Source organism: Balaenoptera ricei, chromosome 6 (genome assembly GCF_028023285.1).
Source record: "Balaenoptera ricei isolate mBalRic1 chromosome 6, mBalRic1.hap2, whole genome shotgun sequence".
Lineage (NCBI taxonomy): Eukaryota > Metazoa > Chordata > Mammalia > Artiodactyla > Balaenopteridae > Balaenoptera > Balaenoptera ricei.
In genome coordinates, this window is record NC_082644.1 from 87675602 (window position 1) to 87697369 (window position 21768).

The 21768-nt window shown below is 42.2% G+C and overlaps 1 protein-coding gene across 2 annotated transcripts in view; it reads left to right on the forward strand.

Annotated features, from left to right (window-relative positions):
* Window positions 1-114: 114 nt before the first annotated feature.
* The window catches only part of POLR1E (RNA polymerase I subunit E), a 34511-nt gene continuing 12857 nt past the window's right edge, over window positions 115-21768 (forward strand). The window contains exons 1-6 of one of the 2 annotated variants that reach the window (XM_059925105.1): window positions 115-910; window positions 13971-14075; window positions 14639-14742; window positions 15784-15860; window positions 17591-17676; window positions 21589-21647. In XM_059925105.1, coding sequence (XP_059781088.1) covers window positions 14000-14075; window positions 14639-14742; window positions 15784-15860; window positions 17591-17676; window positions 21589-21647 — 402 coding nt within the window. In that variant the 5' untranslated portion in view covers window positions 115-910; window positions 13971-13999. Of the gene's footprint in view, window positions 911-13913; window positions 14076-14638; window positions 14743-15783; window positions 15861-17590; window positions 17677-21588; window positions 21648-21768 lie in introns of those variants that run through there. The other variant, XM_059925104.1, reaches the window with a different exon arrangement.

Genomic DNA, 21768 nt, shown 5'->3' on the forward strand with positions numbered 1-21768 from the left:
GCCTCGCTGTGTTTACTACCGAGCGAATCCGTGAGCCCTGCAACCAATCACCGTATGCCTTACAACACGTAAAACTGTTATCAAACGCCTTTTAAGGCGGGATTTATCACTAAGCGGCTCTAGGTTTGGACTACAGAAAAGCGACTGTGTGTCGAAGCCAATCCAGACCCGCTGTGGTGGAGGCCAGCTGGTTATCCGCCTCATTCCACCAGTCAGAACTACGACTGCCTGAGGTCTGAGCCAGGTGTGAGGCGAGCCCGCGAGGTAGTGTGTCCCACCGCTGGTTGCACCTGAAGGATTTCCCCACCCTCACGGTGCCCGGCTCCCTCTTCGGTGACACCGGTCTCCCTCTCCAATGCGAATTCCGTTCGCGGGACCCACACACTCGCCGGGTCCGAGGTTGAGTACCCACCTCGTAGGCTTTGGAAAAAAATAAAATTCCAAGACGCTGTTTAGGTTGAATTAAGCCAAAATCCAGGCTAAAGACGCTGAACCGAAAATGCCATCCATCTGACGGCAGTTGGGTCCGACACCGCTCCACGTCCAGTCCCGGTGGCGGCGTCTCCAAGGGCTGGGGCCTGAGAAGTCTGGCACTTTGCTCCGCATTCCGTGCCGCAGGTCTAATAAGCGTGCAGTCTCCAGAACCAGTCTTCCAATGAACAGAATTGGAAACGTGGAAGAGTCGCGGACTTCGGTGGGACAGTGTCAGAAAAGAGCAAGGTCCGTGCGGCTCCCGGGCTCCCAGGTGCACGCTCGGACGGAGAGCCCGAACCCTGAGGTACACCGGCCCCTGCGCCTCCGACGGCAGAAAGAAGCCCTCCTTCCCCAGGTGAAGAGGAGACAAGGAAGTCCGTAAGGGGCCTTCCGCGGCGGGAGCTGTCGGGAGCTCGGCGTGGCTCCGGAGACAAAGGCAGGAAGGGGAACGCAGTTCGGTTCTTTTTTTGGGTGGGGGGGGTGGGGGAAGACTATTTTTAAAAGGGAGCACCCCACTTCTTCAGAGCTCAACACCCAGTTATCATTAGAGCTGATCCATCCCTTCAGACCATACACGTTGGAAGTGTTGTCCTTGCAATATTGGGGTTGGGGTTTTTTTCTTTAAGGTCTCAACGAAGTCTGATGGTGAATTGTGTGCATTAAGATTCCCTGACATTTTATAGCCCTTGCACGTATTTTACTCTCAGATTGGGCTGCTTAAAAAAAAAAGAAGGAATGCTGACAGTAAGCCAGGCAACGTGAGAGGTCCTTTAACATATGTGACCCTTACAGACATACTGTGAGCTAGATGTTATCTCATATATACAGAGTGGCAAAAATTAAAAAGATTTGTACGTTCAGTACTTAGTAGAGTGTGTGAAAAAAGTCCCATCCTATATCGTTGTTGGGAGTATCACTGTTGTTCTCTGAAGATAACTTGGTATCTTCAAATTTTTAAATTATGCGTTCATTACCTTCTCGCTGGCAATTCCTTTCTAGAAATTCTACTTAAACAAATGTGGAAAAGTATGCACGAGACTTTGATCAAGCTTTATTAGTGGAAGAAAAAAAGAAACAATGTGAACGTGCATCCATAGAGGATTACAATACATTGATATACACTGTGTATGTATTATGGCTCCTTTATTACTAATGATCCCATATACATTCAAAACAAAACCAGTAAAACCCTGCGTGTGGATGTACACATAAAAGCTTGTAAATGTATGGCTAAGTATGAAAGGATACTATCAAACTGTTTGTAAAAATTGCCTCAGTGAAGGGAAGTTGGGAGGGGGTGATGATAAGGAAATATTTTAAGAGGGTCTTCTTAATTTTTAGCCTTTACATACTCTGTATTAATTTAATTTTTATAATGACCTTTACTATTTTTGTAGTATATATGAAAACCAGGATTTTTAGGTTTTCAACTCATTGACAAAATTATTCCTAAATTAAGCTATAAATTTCCCAATAACAGTATCACTAAGGTACTTTTGGCTTGCACTGTTGGTGGGAATGTAAATTGATACAGCCACTATGGAGAACAGTATGGAGGTTCCTTAAAAAACTAAAAATAGAACAACCATATGACCCAGCAATCCCACTACTGCGCCTATATCCTGAGAAAACCATAATTCAAAAAGAGTCATGTGTCACAATGTTTATTGAAGCTCTGTTTACAATAGCCAGGACATGGAAGCAACCTAAGTGTCCAGAGACAGATGAATGGATAAAGAAGATGTGGTACATATATACAATGGAATATTACTCAGCCATAAAAAGAAACGAAATTGAGTTATTTGTAGTGAGGTGGATGGACCTAGAGTCTGTCATACAGAGTGAAGTAAGTCAGAAAGAGAAAAACAAATACCGTATGCTAACACATATATATGGAATCTAAAAAAAAAAAAAAAAAAAAGTTCTGAAGAGCCTAGGGACAGGACAGGAATAAAGACACAGATGTAGAGAATGGACTTGAGGACACAGGGAGGGGGAAGGGTAAGCTGGGATGAAGTGAGAGAGTGGCATGGACTTATATATACTACTAAATGTAAAATAGCTAATGGGAAGCAGCCGCATAGCACAGGGAGATCAGCTCAGTACTTTGTGACCACCTAGAGGGGTGGGATAGGGAGGGTGGGAGGGAAACGCAAGAGGGAGGAGATATGGGGATATATGTATATGTATAGCTGATTCACTTTGTTATAAAGCAGAAACTAACACACCATTGTAAAGCAATTATACTCCAATAAAGATGGTAAAAAAAAAAAAAATAGAAACTAACATACAAACCTAGTAGTCAAAAACCAGAATGAATAGAACCATCTCACTTCTTTTAAGCATAATCTTTCCCTAATTTGAGGGGAAATGACAAATAAAGATCACCCTATAGCTAATACAAAATCAAAGCAACAACAACAACAAAAAAAGATACTTTTGGAAACTAGACACTGATTCTAAATTCATAAAAGAGGATAATATTGCAAGAGTAGCCAGGAAAAATCGGGGAAAAATTAGCGAGGCAGCCATAGCCCTCACCATTACAAATATATTTCATAATGTTTTATTATGTTAAAAAAAAAAAAAGACGGGGTGGGGGAGGAATTTTGGGAAGATGGGAGAGTAGGAAGCACCAAGAGTCTGTCTTCCCACCCAGACAATAATTTCACTGGCAGAATCTGTTTGATGTAACTATTTCAGAACTCTGGAGTCTGCTGAAGGCTTGTAACTTCCAGGGGAAGGCTTGGATGGTAAATTGCAGTTGATTTGGGTCAAGTCAGCTCTTAGCTCAGTAAGAGCTACCCATCCCCTACCTCTCAGTCACGTGGCAGGCAGCTGTGCACAGGTTCCTGAAGAACCTTGCACCAGCTTGTGGGACCCAAGGTGGGCAAAAAGGACCCCATCCTCCAAATATTGGGGCTCGCTGATTGCTGCTTTTGATCATAGAGGTGCAGATGAAGAGGTAGGCAGCCATTGTTATTGTACCTCACCCACCATTGTTGCAAACTCCCCCAATCACCACCACCTGAGGTGACTTACAGGGATTTTGAAGCAAGAACTAACGGAATTGAAGAGAGAGATAGAGAGTTCTACAATAATAGTTGGAGATTTCATTATCCCATTCTCAATAATGGATAGAACAACCAGACAGAGCTAAGTAAGGAAATAGAGGACTTAACACAATTAACCAACTAGAGCTAATAGATGTATACAAAACACTCTACCCAACAAAAACAGCGTACACATTCTTCTTAAGTGCACCTGGGACATTTTCAAGGATAGACCACATGTTAGGCCACAAATTAAATCTCAATAGATTTTAAAAGATATAACACAAAGTATTTTCTCAATAGATTTACAAAGATATCGTACAAAGTTAGAAATCAGTAAGAGAAGTAAAACTGGAAAATTCACAAATTTGTGGAAATTAAACAACAGACTCTTATATGACCAATGGCTCAGATTAGAAGTTACAAAGGAAATCAGAAAATACTTAGAGATTATTGGAAATGAAAACACAGCAGACCAAAACTTAAGGGACACAGCAAAACAGTGCTAAGGGTGAAATTTATAGCTATAAATTTTTACATTAAATACCAAGAAAGATCTCAAATCAACAAACTAATTTTACAATTTAAAAACTGGAAAAAAAAAGAATAAACTAGACTCAAAGATGCAGAAGGAAAAAAATAGTAAAGGTTAGAGCAAATATAAGTAAAATAGAGAATAGAAAAACAATAGAGGGCTTCCCTGGTGGCGCAGTGGTTAAGAATTCGCCTGCCAATGCAGGGGAAACGGGTTCGAGCCCTGGTCCGGGAAGATCCCACATGCCGTGGAGCAACAGAGCCCATGTGCCACAACTACTGAGCCTGTGCTCTAGAGCCCACGAGCCACAACTACTGAGCCTGTGTGCCACAACTACTGAAGCCTGCGCCCTAGAGCCCGTGCTCTGCAACAAGAGAAGCCACTGCAATGAGAAGCCCGCGCACTGCAACGAAGAGTAGCCCCCACTCACTGCAACTAGAGAGAACCTGCGTGCAGCAACAAAGACCCAACGAGGCCAAAAACAAATAAATACATAAATAAATAAATTTAAAAAGAAAAACAATAGAGATACTTAATGAAACCGAAAAGTGGTTCTTTGAAAAGATCAACAAAATTGACAAACCATCAGCTAGATGGACTAAGAAAAAAGGAGAGAAGATGCAAATTATTAAAATCAGAAATGAAAATGAGGATATTATTACCAATTCTGTAGAAATAAAAATAATTATAAGAGAGTATTCTGGACAATTATATGTCAACAAATTGGATAACCTAGATGAAATGGACAAATCCCTAGAAACACAAAACCAATCAAGACCAAATCACAAAGAAATAGAAAATCTGACTTTGACTAGTTATAAAAAATAGAGTTGTAACTAGTAAGGAGATTGAATCTGTAATCAAAAAAATCTCCTGATGATAAAAGCCCTGGACCTGATGTTTTCACTGGTGAATTCTACCAAACACTTAAAGAATGAATATTAATCCGTCTCAAACTTTTCCAAAAGATTGCAGAGGAGGGAACACTCCCTAACTTATCCTATGAAGCCAGTATTACCCTGATATGAAAGCCAGACAATGACACTACAAGAAAACTACAGATCCATATCCCTTATGAACATTAATGCAAAAATTCACAATAAAATATTATCAAACTAAATTTAGCAGCATATCAAAAGGGTTATACACCATGGCCAAGTCGGATTTACTCCTGGAATGCAAGGATAGTTCAATATGTGAAAATTGATCAGTGTACTACATCACATGATCATCTCAAATGATGCACACAAAGCATTCAACAGAATTCAACACCCTTTTAAAAACACTCAACAAACTAGGAATAGAAGGAAACTACTTAAGCATAATAAAAACCATATATGATAACCCACAGCAAACATACACATTGGTGAAAGACTTGAAGCCTTTCCTCTAAGATCAGGAACAAGACACAGATGCCTACTTTCACAACTTCTATTCAACATAATGCTAGAATGTCTAGATAGAGCAATTAGGCAGAAAAAGAAACAACAGGCATCCAACTTGGAAAGGAAGAGGTAATATTATCTCTGCACATGATATATTCTTATGTGTAGAGAATCCTAAAGATTACATACACACACACACACACACACACACACACACACAAACTGTTAGAGCTAATAAATTAATTCAGCAAAGTACCAAGACATAAAGTCAACACACAAAAATTAGTTGTATTTCTATACACTAACAATGAACAATCTCAAAAGGAAATTATGAAAATGACATTTACAGTAGCATCTAAAAGAATAAAATACTTAGGAATTAACCAAAAGTAAAAGACTGGTACAAAGAAAATTACAAAATGTTACTGAAAGAAGAATTAATGGAAACACATTCCATATTCATAGATTGGAAGATTTAATATTATTAGGATGTCAATGCTACCCAAAGCAATCTATAGATTCAATGCAATCTCTATAAAAACTCTAATGATGTTTTGCCAAAATAGAAAAACCCGTACTAAAATTTATATGAAGTCTCAAGGGATCCCAAATAGACGAAACTATCTTGAAAAAGAAGAACAAAGATGGAGGACTCACATTTCCTGATTTCAAAACTTACTAGAGGGGCTTCCCTGGTGGTGCAGTGGTTGAGAGTCTGCCTGCTAATGCAGGGGACACGGGTTCGAGCCCTGGTCTGGGAGGATCCCACATGCCGCGGAGCGACTGGGCCCGTGCCTGTGAGCCACAACTACTGAGCCTGCGCGTCTGGAGCCTGTGCTCCACAAGAGAGGCCACGATAGTGAGAGGCCCGCGCACCGCAATGAAGAGTGGCCCCCGCTTGCCGCGGCTAGAGGAAGCCCTCGCACGGAAGCGAAAACCCAACACAGCCAAATCAATCAATCAATCAATAAATAATAATTTAAAAAAAAAACTTATTAGAAAGCCACAGTAATCAAAACTGTGGTACTATCATAAAGACTAATGTATAGACTAATGGAATGAAACAGGGAGCCCATAAATAAACCGTTGCATATACATAAGGTCAAATGATTTTTGAAAAGGATGCCAAGACCATTTAATGGGGAAAGTTCAGTCTATTCAACAAGTGGTGCTGGGAAAACTGAATATCCACAAGTAAAATAATGAAATTGGACCGTTGCTTAACACCACATACAAAAATTAACTCAAAATGGATCAAAGACCTGAATGTGAGACCCCAAACTATAAAACTCTTAGAAGAAAACATAGGATAAAAGCTTCATGACATTGGATTTGGCAATAATTTCTTGGCTATGTCACCAAAGGCAGAGATAGCAAAAGAAAAAATAGTCAAACTGGACCTTCATGAAAATTTTAAAATATTGTGCATCAAAAGACAAAATCAACTGAGTAAAAAGGCAGCCCATAGAATGGGAGAAAATATTTGCAAATCATATATCTGATAAAGGATTAATATCCAAAATATATAGAGAAGTAAAACTCAACAACCAAAAAAACCAAAAGACATAACTCAAAAATGGGCAAAGGAGTTGAATGTATATCCCTCCAAAGAAGATATACAAATGGCCAATAAGCACATGAAAAGATGCTCAACATCTCTGATCATTAGGGAAATGCAAATCAAAACTACGAAACACCACCTCATACCCATTAGGATGGCTACTATCAAAAAAATTAAAAATAACAAGTGTTGGCAAGAATGTGGAGAAATTGGAATCCTTGTGCACTGTTGGTAGTAATTTAACATTGTACAGCTGCTATGGAAAAAAGTAAGGTGGTTCCTCAAAAAATTAAAAATGGAATTACCATATGATCCAGCAAGTCCACATCTGGATATATACCAAAAATCCTTGAAAGCAGCGTCTCAAAGAGATATTTGTACACCCATGTTCATAGCAGCATTGTTCATAATATCTAAAACATGAGAGCGGCCCACATGTCTATCAATGGATGAGTGGATAAGTAAAATGTGGTTATATTCATACAGTGAAGTATTACTAATATCAGCTAAAGTGGACTTCAGGACAAGGTCTATTATAAGAGATAGAGGGGAATTCTAATGATAAAAGTGTTAATCCATCAAGAAGAGATGGCAAGCCTGAATGACCACCATCCTAATGACAAAGGTTCAAAACAAATAAAGGCAATAAAACTGACAGAACTGAAAAGAGAAGTTGTAGAGACTTAACAGTATCTACCCTCGAGCGTGCTTTTTTCCATTTTTGTGTTCCTCCTAGGAAGTTAATTCCTGAGGGCAAGGATAGTGTATTTTCATTCTTGTATCTTCCAAAGTGCCTTGGATAGCGTTAGAATCAGGATTTTTAAAAGATCTGAAAATATTCTGGAGAAAAATTTGGCAGGGTGTGTTAAGAATCTTTTTTTAAATGTTCATGCTCTTTGATTCATTAATGCAAGTCTTAGGACTCTATCCAAAGGAATCCATCCAAGAAAGCAGTTTTATGCTTTAAAAATTCACTGAAATGTTCCACATAACAGTGAAAAAATTGGGAACAGCTTAAGTGTTCTACTAGAGGATTGGATACATAAACTCTGTGACAACATTCAATGTACTATCATGTGAGATTTGAGAAAATGCTTACAAGATAATGTTAAATTTCTAAAAGGAGGATACAAAATTGAATACAATATTATACCAGTTATATAAATATACATATGCTCAGAGAAAATGTAGAAAATAATAAAACCATGTTAACAATGTTTGCCTTCAGGTGGGGAAGGGATCATGGGTCAGTATAATTGCATTCTTTTTATTTTTCTGTGTTTTCCTCAATATTGGACATTAAATATGTATTGGTTTGATAATTTTTTAAAATTCATAAATGTTATTGGGGAAAATTAAAATATCTGAACAGGCTGAATCTAACACAATTAAATTTAACAGGCCTTCATTTAAGGTCTGGATCTTTGTTTTTAAAAAATTCCAGGGATGATGTGACTTAGCAGAAGCGAAGTCAAGAATTTTTGTTTATTGTTAACCCTAAATAAGTTAACCAAACAGTATAGATGTTTAGAATAAAAGCACTTATTGGTTTCATCAGGAGAGGCATGGCAAGTAGCACAAGGGAGGTGATGGATCCTTTCTGTTCTGTGTTACCCAGTCCAGAGCTAATGTATTGATCTGTGTGGGGTCCCACAGTGTGAGAAGGATACAGAGATATTGTGTGTGTCCAGCAGTAGTAACCAGGATGAGGAGAGACCTAGAAACTTTGGTGTGGGAAATAGCCAAGGGGCTGGGAGGAGTTGCTGAGAAGGAGAGGGGCAGATAAGTGGAAAGCGTGATCAGAGTATTCAGACTTTTGAAGGATTCAGGGCGGAGGAGTTGGTCATGCTCTGTGTGGTCGTAGAGAGCAGAACTGGAACTACAGGGGAAGCTACAAAAGGCAGATTCAGCTTTGTGTAAGGAAAAATCTGTCCAAGGTGAAAAGTCTGCTTTATAAGGAATAAGTCATCCATGTCTATAGGTATGCAAGCAGAGTCTGCATCAGGAATATAAAGGAAGAGGAAGGGGAAGAGAAGGAAGAACAGGAGAGGGAGACAAACACAGAAAAAGAGACAAAGGAATAAAAAAGAGAGGCAGAGAGGCAGAAGATACAGTTTTGAGAGCTCTATGTGAGTTAACAGCAAATGACCTGACCTGCCTTCATGTCTTTGCTAGTGATATCCGGAGACGCCAGCAGATGGAGATATTACCCCAGGAAAGGCGGACTCTGCCTGACCCCACCTGAACCCTCCAATTCCTTACTTTCAAAAAATCGTTTTCCTCCTCTGAAAAATAATGCTAAGAGAGAATTCCAGAAGTCTCCAAATTTCCAAACTAAATTTGTAAACAAACATTTTGTGGTAAATCCTGCCTGTGATTACCCCTGACTCTAATTTAGAAGAGATCACTATAGCTTTTGGCATTTTGGTCACTGCCTGAGTAGGGCTCCCTCCATCTTGACCCATCCCAGTTACGTATGCATGTATGTATATGTATATGGTGTCTGTGTATTTAGAATCATTGTTAAATAGTTAAACAATATAGGGGTATACTACAGTCCCCTTCCCAATCACCTTGCCATTAATACTTTCCTTCTCCTGACAGAGTGTCTGTCACTTTGAGTTCTTGCCTGTGGTAATTCTGGGAGCCTTTGCTCTCAAACCATGTGTCATAGTCTTCACTCTTCCACTCAGCTGTAAAGCAGCAAATTCTGAGGGCTTTCACAGACTTTGACTGGTAAAGATGTGCCTTAAAAGGGAAACGTTCTTGTACAACAGTGCTCCACAAACTTGAAGGGTGCATTAGTTATCTAGGGATCTTGTTAAAGTGCAGATTCTGATTCAGAAGATTTGATAGGGCAGGAGATTCTGCAGTGCTAACGAGTTCCCAGGTGATGTTGATGCTCTTGGCCCAAAGATCATACACTTTGAGTAGCAAGGGACATATAATATGTCCCTATATCAGGAGGGGCCAGGACTCTTCTCTCAAGAACTATAATTGACTCTTTGTATCCACTTCTGTCTTCTTTGTCACTCGTTAGCTTTTTTAAAAAATATTTTTTTAAATTATTTTTTTAGGCTGCGCTGGGTCTTAGTTGCAGCATGCATGCAGGACTAGTTCAGCCACCAGGGATCGAACCTGGGCCCCCTGCACTGAGAGTGCAGAGTCTTACCCACTGGACCACCAAGGAAGTCCCCTGTCACTTGTTAACTTTGATTTAACTGTTCATGTTTTCATTCAACCAACCAACGTTTACAGAGAATCTGCTATTTGTAAGCTCAATGCTAGTTAAATTTAAGCAACTTTAGTGTCTTTGAGCTCCAGTCCCTATACTAGGCTCCTAGGATTTGTGATGATTCAGACTCATTCCTTGCCTTGTCACTCATTCATTCAACATTTATTGAGGGTCTACTATGTGCCAGGCACTGCTCCAGGAGCTGAGGATATGGCAGTGAACAAAACAAACAAATCTGTTTATTGTTTAACCCCAAATGAGTCTCTCTCCAATGGGGGAGACAGGCAAATAGTTAGACAATTAAGATTTTTTTTTTCCTTCTTCCTTTTCCCTTCCTGAGCAATTCAATCTGAAAGCCATTTGGTGGGTAGTCTTCCACTCAGAGGGGAAGGGGAGCCTGCAGTGGCCTAGAGCAAGAGTACTGGAGTCCAAGCAGGATGAGAAGTTTATCCATGTGGAAAGGGTGGCCTGATACAGTGTCTGAGCCTAAGCTAGGTGAGATGGGCATCTGGGCAGGGGGCAACCTTGTGAGGGTTGTCAGAGCCTGATCAGACTAAGGAGGGCATCTGGGATGGTTAATTTTATGTGTCAACTTGATGGGCTTCAGGGTGCCCAGATTAAATATTATTTCTGGGTGTGTCCGTGAGGGTGTTTCCAGATAAGGTTAGGACTTTTTTTTTTAATAAATTTATTTATCTATTTTTGGCTGTGTTGGGTCTTCGTGTCTATGCGAGGGCTTTCTCTGTTGTGGCAAGCGGGGGCCACTCTTAATCACGGTGCGCGGGCCTCTCACTATCGCAGCCTCTCTTGTTGCGGAGCACAGGCTCCAGACGCCCAGGCTCAGTAGTTGTGGCTCACGGGCCCAGTTGCTCTGCGGCATGTGGGATCTTCCCAGACCAGGGCTCGAACCCATGTCCCCTGCATTGGCAGGCAGATTCTCAACCACTGTGCCACCAGGGAAGCCCTAAGGTTAGGATTTTAATCAGTGTATTCAGTAAAGTAGATTGTCCTCCCCAAAGTGGGTGGGCATCATCCAATCTGTTGAGGGCCTTAATAGAACAAAAGGTGGAGGGAAAAGGAAATTGCCCATGTTTTTCTTTCCTCATCTATGAGCTGGGACATCTCATCTTATCTTCTCTGGCCCTCAGGTCTTGGAGTTACACTATCAGCATCCCTGGTTCTCAGGCCTTCAGACTACACCACCAGCTTTCCTGCCAGTTTACAGATGGCAGACTGTAGAAACTTTCAGCCTCCATAATCCTGTGAGCCAATTCCTCATAATAATCAATCAGTCTCTCTCTGTGTGTCTCTCTCTGTATCTCTCTCTCTCTCTCTCTCTCATTGTTTCTCTGGAGAACCCTAACTAATACAGCATCCATGTAGGGGCTTGGGCTTGGTTCAAGGTGGGAGCCTGAATGGGATAAGAAGAGCCTTCATGTCGGGTGATGGTGATGGGAGATGTGTAACTTACAGGGGAACTGATCAAATAAGTAAATATATTAAAGCTAATTGGAACCAGGTTTCCCACTGTCAGAGAAAGAAGTTATAAATATGGGGGGGAAGAAAACCAGAATGAACTTTGTGGTGATGGACTGGAATTAGAGTTGAACTTATGGTTTCCAATATATATAGATTTAGAAATAAATCACTTTTAGTTGTAAAATTGTGTCTACATATATTCCCTAATTTGGTTAATTCAGGCCTGGGAGGAGTGACATACCAAAAGCAGACCATACTAAACACATAGATCTTGGTCTCTAAATTACCATTCCCTACCAAAAGAAACCAGAACTTGGAGAAACGGGTGATTTCAGGGCTGAGGCAGGGAAAGTACAGGGTCAACTGAAATATCTTGTGCCAGAAAGCAAAGATGTTCAAAAAAACGATATGAAAATGTTAAAAGAACACAGAAACCAGCTTATGGGGTTCCCACTGGCCCAATCTGGGAAAATTTGAACTTAAAACTAAATGATGATAGTAGCAGATTCTATTCTATTGAGTAAAATAGGAATCCACAAGTCCATACTGATATAAATAAATAAATAAGTAGGAAGTGTGATGAACAGGATACTTTCTAAGTCTATATGTACCTGCCCACAAAATGCTTATTAATTACAAAGGGAAAAGAATAAACTTTACAGTGGAGAAGCCTGGTTAATACCACTTTAATAAAGTGATCAAAGTTACTATAGCCAGTAATGGGACAAATCGAAATTGTCTACCGCCTGACATGATACAATGAGAACAGCGTCATATTTGTAATATTCCTGCCAAAGATGCATAAACTGAGACTAATCACTTGAAAACATTAGATAAACCCAGATTGAGGGACATTCTACAAAATAACTGGCCTATAAACTTTAAAATTTAAAATTCAAAGTCAGTGAAGAACTGTTCTGGGTTGAAGAAGACTACAGAGCTATGACAGCTAAATGCAACATGTGATTCTGGACAAGATCTTTTGCTATAAAAACATTACTGGGACAGTCGGTGAACTTAAATGGGGCATGATGATTATATGGTAGTAATGCAGCAATGTTAATTTCCTGATTTTGATGGCTGTATTGTAGCTATTTAGGGATGTTCCTATCTGTAGGAAATACTATACATGATCTTCAGGGGTGATGGGGCATCAGGTTGGTAACTCATTCAAAAAAGTTCAGGGCAAAAAAAGTTCTTTGCACTGTACTTGCAATGTTTTTGTAAGTTTGAGATTGAGTAATTAGAAAAGAGTGATGTGCTCAGGCAAAGGGGAGCTCAGGTGTTAAGGTTATTCGGATCGTGTTGGAGGTATGTGTCGGGGGAGAGGATGAGTCTCGAAAGAAGACAATTTGGAGAACAGAGATTAGTCAACATGGTTCTTTCCCTTCAACAGTATTTGCCTTTGACTGGGCAAAAGGGGCCCTGGCTTGGGTCCATGCTCAAAGGCCCTGCAGGCCCTGCTTTGACCCTCCTTTTGTTCTAATAACTCCCCATGTAGGAGGGAGGGTTGAATCCACAGGGATGAAGGGACATGCCCATCAGATTAGGTTTCCCTTCTAGTTCACCCCAGAATCCTTGAGCCTGCTGGGCCTCTCCCCCTGGTCCATCCTCGGAGGGTTGATTGAGCCACAGTATGCACGTCTAGACCCGAGAACTGATCATGGCCCTGTTTACAGGATTGTGGACCAAGTTTTGGGGCCTAAGGACTGATGTCCAGGTGTGTGGAATGAGGTCCTGGAGAACTGCTGTTCTCCGCAAGTCGCCACATTTAGCTGGAGCTCAAGAATTGCCTATCAGAGAATTCTAAATTTGAAGTCGGACTTTCAGATCTTAGTAAGACATATTTACACCGTAGTTGAGATAGACCATACCCTACCTAGACAGTGCTGAGGAAGAAACCCCGTACGACGTTTAGGCAAGACTTATATGCGCTGCTCACCCTAGAGGTACCCAGCCTGAAATGCGCAGGCCGAGCGCTGGGCCAATCAGGTGCTGCGCCTTGGAGAGGCCGGCGGAGGAGGGAGCGGGACAGCGTGAGGATGGAGACCACGCCTCTCCGCGCGGAGGGGCGGGGCGAAGAGTGGGCGGGGATGGCGCTCCGAGCTCAGGGAAAGAGCGGGGCGGTGCCTGCTGGGGGCGGAGTCTCTATGCGTGCAGGGCGGTGCTCGGCGAGGCCACGCCTCTTCCGGCCCGGAGCGTTCCCTGCGCGTGTGCCTAAACGCGTTACTGGCCCCGGCTGTTTTAGGTACTGGGCTTGGCGTCTGGAGAGGCGAGATGGCGGCGGAGGTGTTGCCGAGTGCCAGGTGGCTGTACTGTGGAGAGCCCGACGAGAGCCAGAGAGCTCTACTGGGTAAAGACTGCGAAGCTGGAGCAGAGTTCCCCGTAACTTCCTCCCCTTCCGCCTCGGTACCGCTACAGCGCTCCACTTCCCACATCCGTCGGGTGCCCGTTCCCAGCTGGGCCAAGATCCCTTATAGTCTCCCCCACTACTTGGCGCTCGGCCAGGGCTCCTCTGTCATCGCACCATCTTTCTGGTACCACCTCCCACCTGGATGAGGAAATCCCAGTTACCCCCTCTCCAGGGCCGTATGTACCCAGGAGCCCGTCATCTCCTCACCCACCAGGTCTCACACCTGCTCTATTTCCTTCTCTCTACTGGCCAGGAATTCCCTCTTTCTAGATTTGGCCGAGGTGTCCTCAGTCAGCCCCATTCCCCTAGTTATTCCCTCCTGTCAGAGCCCCTCCCCAGCCCCTCTTGCCACCTGGACCAGGACCTCCTTCAGTCCCCCTTTGGGTCAGGACCTGGGTTCCTTGCCATACCCATTCCTCCAGTCACTCCCTCCTGTTGACAGTCCATTTCCTCCCCACCATACTCTTGTGCTCTCATCTCATTCTTGGGCTGCAATCTTACAGTCCAGTTCTCCAACGGGAAGCTACAGAATCCAGGCAACATGCGCTTTACCTTGTACAAGAGCAATGACTCCACAAACCCCAGAAAGAGGAGTCAGCGGATCCTGGTAAGTGCTGCCGTGGCCCGTCGTCTCCACTCTTCAGGCCTCAGGAGGCCTCCTGGGTGTGGGTGGAGGTAGGAGTGAGTGAGTGGAGAAAAGGGGGGATAGCAATTTTGAGCCCCAGCAGGCTGGGGTATGGGGACAGGTTCCACTGAGTTTCACACTTGTGGTGAAGTGCTAGCCTTTTATTCATTTGTTCATTCAACAACCATTTATTGAGCCCCACTGTGGCCCTGGGCTGTAAGCTGCTAGGGAAAGAGCTAAGTGAGAGCTGGCACCACTCTGAGGGAGCTCGTACTCCAGAGCAGCGTTTCTCAGCCTCAGCACTATTGACATTTTCTGGGTTGAGAAGCACTGCTCTAGAGAGGTGAGAACTGGATGTGAGGGACACTCATACAGAAATAGATAAAGCTCAGGGTCCCTGGGAGAGAGAGTACAGAGCAGGGCGGAGTGAACTCAGTCAGTGAAGTCTCTGCTTGCTAGAATGTCTTCCTGGGGGAGGGTGCATGGGAGCTGAACCCTGAAGGATGGAGGAGGGTTTAACAGCTGAAGTTAGTACTCCAGGTGAAGAGGATAGCCAGGACAAACATGGGGAAGCAGGAAAACTTGGCTCTGATTGAGGAGTGAATTAACCATTTCCACGGTCCTGAGAGCATATAAGGAGCAGTCATGATAGAGGAGAGCAAAGAGGTTCAAGAAGGGCTTGGACTTTGGGGTTGTCTGCAGAATCATTTTGTTGCATGCCTCTAAGTGCTGAGAGCCCCGGGCCCATCTTCCAAGTCCTGTGTTACAGCTCCTCCAAGAACTTCTCAGACCAGCTAGAAGCCAGCACTACCTGGGACTTTTCAAAGGTCCTCTTGCCTTTCCCCCAGGGATACCCCAGATTCACTTAGAGATAGTGGAGCTGGATCATCTCAAAGAGGCTCTCGTTCTAATCCACCTGTGGTTTGGATTCTAAAGCTTCTGCAAATGTGGAAAAGGGAGTCAAGATATTTACTATCTTTCAACATTGGCTGTAATGGAGCTTTCCCCGCCTCTACATTTTAGGCAGCTGAAACAGACAGACTTTCCTATGTGGGAAACAATTTTGGGACTGGAGCCCTGAAATGCAACACTCTCTGCAGGTAGGGACAGGGGAAAGGGATTGTGGGAAGCTGGGGCGGGGGTGGTGGTGGCACTGGCACTGCTCTTCTCTGTCTTTATTTTAGGGGCAGTGGGGGAAATCTAGAGAGATTTACCAAGTTCCTGTGTTCCCAGACCCCGGGGCCCTCACACCAGCATGTAGACATTCCTGAATTTGAAAAGTGACTTACATTTGTTTAATTTCCTGAAAACCTCATTCATTTGTAATCTTAAAAAAAATTTTTTTGTAAATTAATTAATTTATTTTTGGCTGCATTGGGTCTTTGTTGCTGCACACGAGCTTTCTCTAGTTGCGGTGAGCGGGGACTACTCTTCATTGTGGTGTGCGGACTTCTCATTGCGGTGGCTTCTCTCGTTGCAGAGCATGGGCTCTAGGCACACGGGCTTCAGTAGTTATGGCACGCAGGCTCAGTAGTTGTGGCTCACAGGCTCTAGAGCGCAGGCTCAGTAGTTGTGGCACACGGGCTTAGTTGTTCCGCATCATGTGGGATCTTCCCGGACCAGGGATCGAACCCGTGTCCCCCATTGGCAGGCAGGTTCTTAACCACTGTGCCACCAGGGAAGTCCCCAAAATTGTTTTTAATTGAGATATAATTGACATATAACATTATATTAGTTTCAGGGGTATAACATAATGATTCAATGTATGTATATATTGCCAAATGGCCACTACAGTGTCTAGTTAACATCCACACATAGTTACAAAATTTTTTTCTTGTGATGAGAACTTTTAAGACTTACTCTCTTAACAACTTTCAAATATATGCTACAGCATTATTTTCTATAGTCACCATGCTGTACATTACATCTCTAGGACTTACTTATTTTATAACTGGAAGTTTGTACCTTTTGACCACCTTCGTTATTTCTGACCACATCATTAACTCGCAGTATTCTTTGCTTATACCTATCTTGTTCCCGAAAGACAGCTGTCTCCACTAATTTGGAATGTGTGATCGATAGGCCAGAGTTTACCAGAAATCTGCCTTGGAACTAACTACAAGAAAAGAATTTGGTAGTGTCCAAGGCTCCAGAATTTCTGTCTAGCTCTGGAAAGATTACTGACTTGGGGCAATTCTGCCCTTTACTGACCCCCAGTCTACTCCTTGGTACAGTGAAGATTGTCCAGCCTGAGCAGTCTTAAGTGTCAGGGGTTGGCATAATGCAGTGTCCTTGTGAAGATAGCCATCAGTGAATCACAAACAAGCCCCTTTCAGGGTCCCCCCTGAACCACCCTGATAGAAGTCAGATTAGTGTGTATATGCTTGAAACTTTTAACTTTTATCATCCCTTTACAAAGATTTTCTAGTTTAAACTGGTCTTCTCATAATTACCGAGGTCTTACTTGTCTTTGCCTCCATAGAATTTATACGTGCAGTAAATTGTAGTGTTTAATTCCAGATTCTTATATTCCAGAAGGGTTTCCCACTACAGCAGTGAGCCCAAATGTGATCAGCTACAAGAATCACCTGGTGGCTCCCCGCCCCCCGCTGCCCCCGGAGCCTCTTCATGAACCCTTTCCTCCTTTCCCTCCCCATGCAGAGAATTGGCTGCTATAGGGGATTATTGTTACTCATTAGCAAGTGATGCCTTCCTCAGGTGTATTGGGGCAGAAAGAAGGTTGAGAACTTTAAAGTGGAAAAAAGGAGGTTGTATAAACAATACCTTTTGAATAATCCATTGTCACTGGTATTATTCCTTCTTTATTCAGGCACTTTGTGGGAATTTTGAACAAGACCTCTGGCCAAATGGAAGTATATGATGCTGAATTGTTCAATATGCAGCCGCTGTTTTCCGGTAGGTCCTAGTCATGAAGGCTCAAAGAAATGCTGAATATTTTAGGTTTGCTGGATGAGTCGGTTTGACTTTTTGATTTGTAAAATACATTTTGTAGCTATTTTTTAAAGGTTCTTTTTTTCCCATTTGAAAAAGTTTTAAAAGTGCTTTTACTCAGCAAATATTTATTGATGACCTACTATGCTCCAGGCACAAGTTAGGGGCTGTGAATATAGCAAAACAGACACAGATCTGTCCCTACAGTGTTTACAGACTTAAGATCAGGAAACTAATCTTAGTTAAAGCAAGTTGAGCACTGATCAGAGCAGAGTATTGGAGGGCATATATGATATTCTTTTCCATCGAGGGCCTTTCTTAATTTTTAGTTGTTCTAGCTGGGGTAGAGGTTTAAAATTTTTTTTAAAAATTTATTTAATTTATTTATTTATTTTTGGCTGTGTTTGGTCTTTGTTGCTGTGCGCAGGCTTTCTCTAGTTGCGGCGAGCGGGGGCTACTCTTTGTTGAGGTGTGCAGGCTTCTCATTGCGGTGGCTTCTCTTGTTGTGGAGCATGGGCTTCAGTAGTTGTGGCACGCGGGTTCAGTAGTTGTGGCTCACGGGCTCTAGAGCGCAGGCTCAGTAGTTGTGACACACGGGCTTAGTTGCTCAGCAGCATGTGGGATCTTCCTGGACCAGGGTTCGAACCCGTGTCCCCTGCATTGGCAGGTGGATTCTTAACCACTGCACCACCAGGGAAGCCCTGGAGTAGAGGTTTTAGAATCTCTGGTAGATGATAGAAGTTGCTTACAGGTTAGACAGTAACTTCCAGGTCGATGCAAAGTCTCTACACTTTCTAATTTGGGAAGAGATCCATTTTCTCTCTAATCCACTGGGAGAAGTTACAATACTTCTCCACTTTGGCATTTTAGAATGTTCAGGGCTAGAGTGGGATCTTCCAAAATGATAGATAAGAGGGTCAAACTCAAGGGGCTCCTGTTCCTAAATCTTAAATACTGAGAACCATGGTAGGGGAGGGAGTTAGATAAGGATCATTAGGATCATTGTGAATCTGCTTCATACCTTCAGAGGCATTAGTTCTAATAACTTCATTTTCTCAAAGCAGTGGTCTCAGCCCTTTTGAGAATCTCATAAGGACCTGGACCTAACTCCTAGAAACATACGGAATTTACAAAAAATGTGAGATTTTGCATATAATTTTAAAGGGATCTTGCATCCCAAAACCCAGCTGTGAATTTCCTAGGGGTCCATAGTCTCTAGGTTAAGAATTCCCTGCTTTGCAATCAAATATAACTGCACATAAGTTATCCGCCAAATGCTCTTCTATATTCTGAGGAGGCAAAGAAAATTGTTCATTAATTTGTTGATTAAACACGTTTTTGTTTTTACAAGTAAAAAATTTGTAAATATTGGTTAATTCTAACCAGCATATATCAAAATACGCACAACATTTATTGGGTCCTTACTATGCTCTGGGCACTGTTCTAAGCACTTTCAATGCACTACGTCATTTACTTCACATAACAATCCTGTGGGGTAGGTATTATATTCCTTTTGTTTAATCAATGATGAATCTCGCCCAGAGGCTAAATGACTTTGGCAGGATCGTACTGCTGGCGTATATGAGAGACCTGGGATTTAAATGTGGCACAGTCACTCCAGAGCTTGTGCTTCTGTCCACTAGATTATATTGCCCCTTACATGAATGCTCTGTGGGAGATTACAGAGCTTCATGTAAATAATACATACCTCATGTTTATGCCTGCTTTTAGGTCTTAAAAAAATTTTTTTTTTAACTTTTTTAAAAAATTGAAGTACAGTTGATTTACAGTATTTTGTTTCAGGTGTATGGCATATGATATATATATATACATATATTTTTTTTTTTTGGCAGATTATATTCCATTATAGTTTATTACAAGCTATTGGGTACAATTCCCTGTACTATACAGTACATCCTTGTTGCTTATCTATTTTATGTATAGTAGTTTGTATCTGTTACTTCCATACTCCTTATTTGTACCTCCCCCACACCCTTAGTAACCATAAGTTTGTTTTCTATGTCTGTGAGTCTCTTTTTGTTTTTTTGTTTTTAATTTATTTTAATTTATTTTTGGCTGTGTTGGCTCTTTGTTGCTGCACATGAACTTTCTCTAGTTGCGGCGAGCGGGGGCTACCCTTGTTGCAGTGCATGGGCCTCTCATCATGGTGGCTTCTCTTGTTGCAGAGCACGGGCTCTAGGCGTGCATGCTTCAGTAGTTGTGGCTCACGGGCTCAGTAGTTGTGGCTCGCAGGCTCTAGAGTGCAGGCTCAGTAGTTGTGGCGCACGGGCTTACTTGCTCCACGGCATGTGGGATCTTCCCGGACCAGGGCTGGAACCCGTGTCCCCTGCATTGGCAGGCGGATTCTTAACCACTGAGGCACCAGGGAAGCCCTGTGAGTCTGTTTCTGTTTTGTATATACATTCATTGGTTTTTTTAATTAAATTATTTTTATACAGTTTATAAAGGTTATTTTCCATTTACATTTATTATGAAATATTGGCTGTATTCCCTGTGTTATACAGTATATCCTTGTAGCTTATTTTATCCATAATAATTTGTACCTCTTACTCTCCTACCTTTATATTGCCCCTCCTTCTTTCTCTCTCTCCTCACTGGTAACCACTAGTTTGCTCTTTCTATCTGTGAATCTGCTCTTTTTTGTTATATTCACTAGTTTGTTGTATTTTCTAGATTCCACATATAAATGATAGCATACACTATTTGTCTTTCTCTGTCTGACTTATTACACTACGCGTAGTGACCTCCAGGTCCATCCATTTTGTTGCAAATGGCAAAATTTCATTCTTTTTTTTATGGCTGGGTAGTATTCCATTGTGTATATATGTATAATGGCTAGAATAAACCAATATTTACAACTTCTTTACATATAAAAACAAAAATGTGTTTAATTAAGAAATTAATGAACAATTTTACATACATACACAATGGAATGTCCTCAGGGTGTGGTGGCCGCTATTACCTTGATATGGGGTGTGGTTGGTGTTGGGGGTCTAAAGCCCAAGGAGTGTGTGAGGTGATCCTTCCTTTCTGCTCCATGGCTGTCAACACCCTGTCAGGGGCAGGGGCTGCTCCCCAGCTGCTAGACCCAGTCTTCTTCCAGGGGCTGGTTGGCCCAGATCCTGTACCAAGCTGTGGTGCGGAGTGAGCCCATGCAGACCTTCTCTTCCTTTCAGATCCCTCTCAGGGCGGGGTGGGGGGTGGGGGGGTCCCGACCCTACTACCTGGTTAGTGGAACTCTTTCTTTTTTTTTTTTTAATTTAATTTATTTTTTTATACAGCAGGTCCTTATTAGTCATCCATTTTATACACATCAGCGTGCTTTGGTTGTATAGGAATTCTTCTGCCGGTTTCTAGTTAGTTTTCCGTGAGAATTGTTCCACATGTAGATGTATTTTTGATGTATTTGTTGGGGGAGGTGAGCTCCAGGTCCCCCTCTTTTTTTTTTTTTTTTTTTTCAGGTCCCCCTCTTGATCTCTCCTCCTTAGGTCTTTTACAAGGAGGGCAGAACTATATACTGGGAAGAGTGGAGGACTTCGTTTCTAATCCCATCTCTGCATTGCCTGGGGCAAGTCATTTCACCTGGAGGTCTCATGTTTCCTTATTTGTGAAATGAAGGGCTTGGATCCATGACCCCTTCACTTGACTCTAATTTATTCTCCAAATCCTCTAACTGTATACTGAAGCTTCATACTAAATGTTCACAGTATACACTCATGTTAAGCTCTGGGAAGTCCTGTACTAAAGAAATCTGTTTTTCTTAGATTAACTGTTAAACAAATATTAAACACTATTACGGTCTGTAGGCCTTAACAGTTTGCTTTCTTTTCTTTGTTTTTGTTTTGTGTTTTGTAGATGAATCAGTTCAGAGTGAATCGACACTAGAGAGTCACACCAAATCTTTTAGAGAAAAGGTAAGTATGACAGAACTAAGATGTGAGACCTAAAGCGAGTTCCTTCCAGGCCTTGGGTTTCTCAGTAAAATGAGCTGGTTGAACACAGGGGTCTCCCTAGCTGCTCCCAGCTCATTCAGTC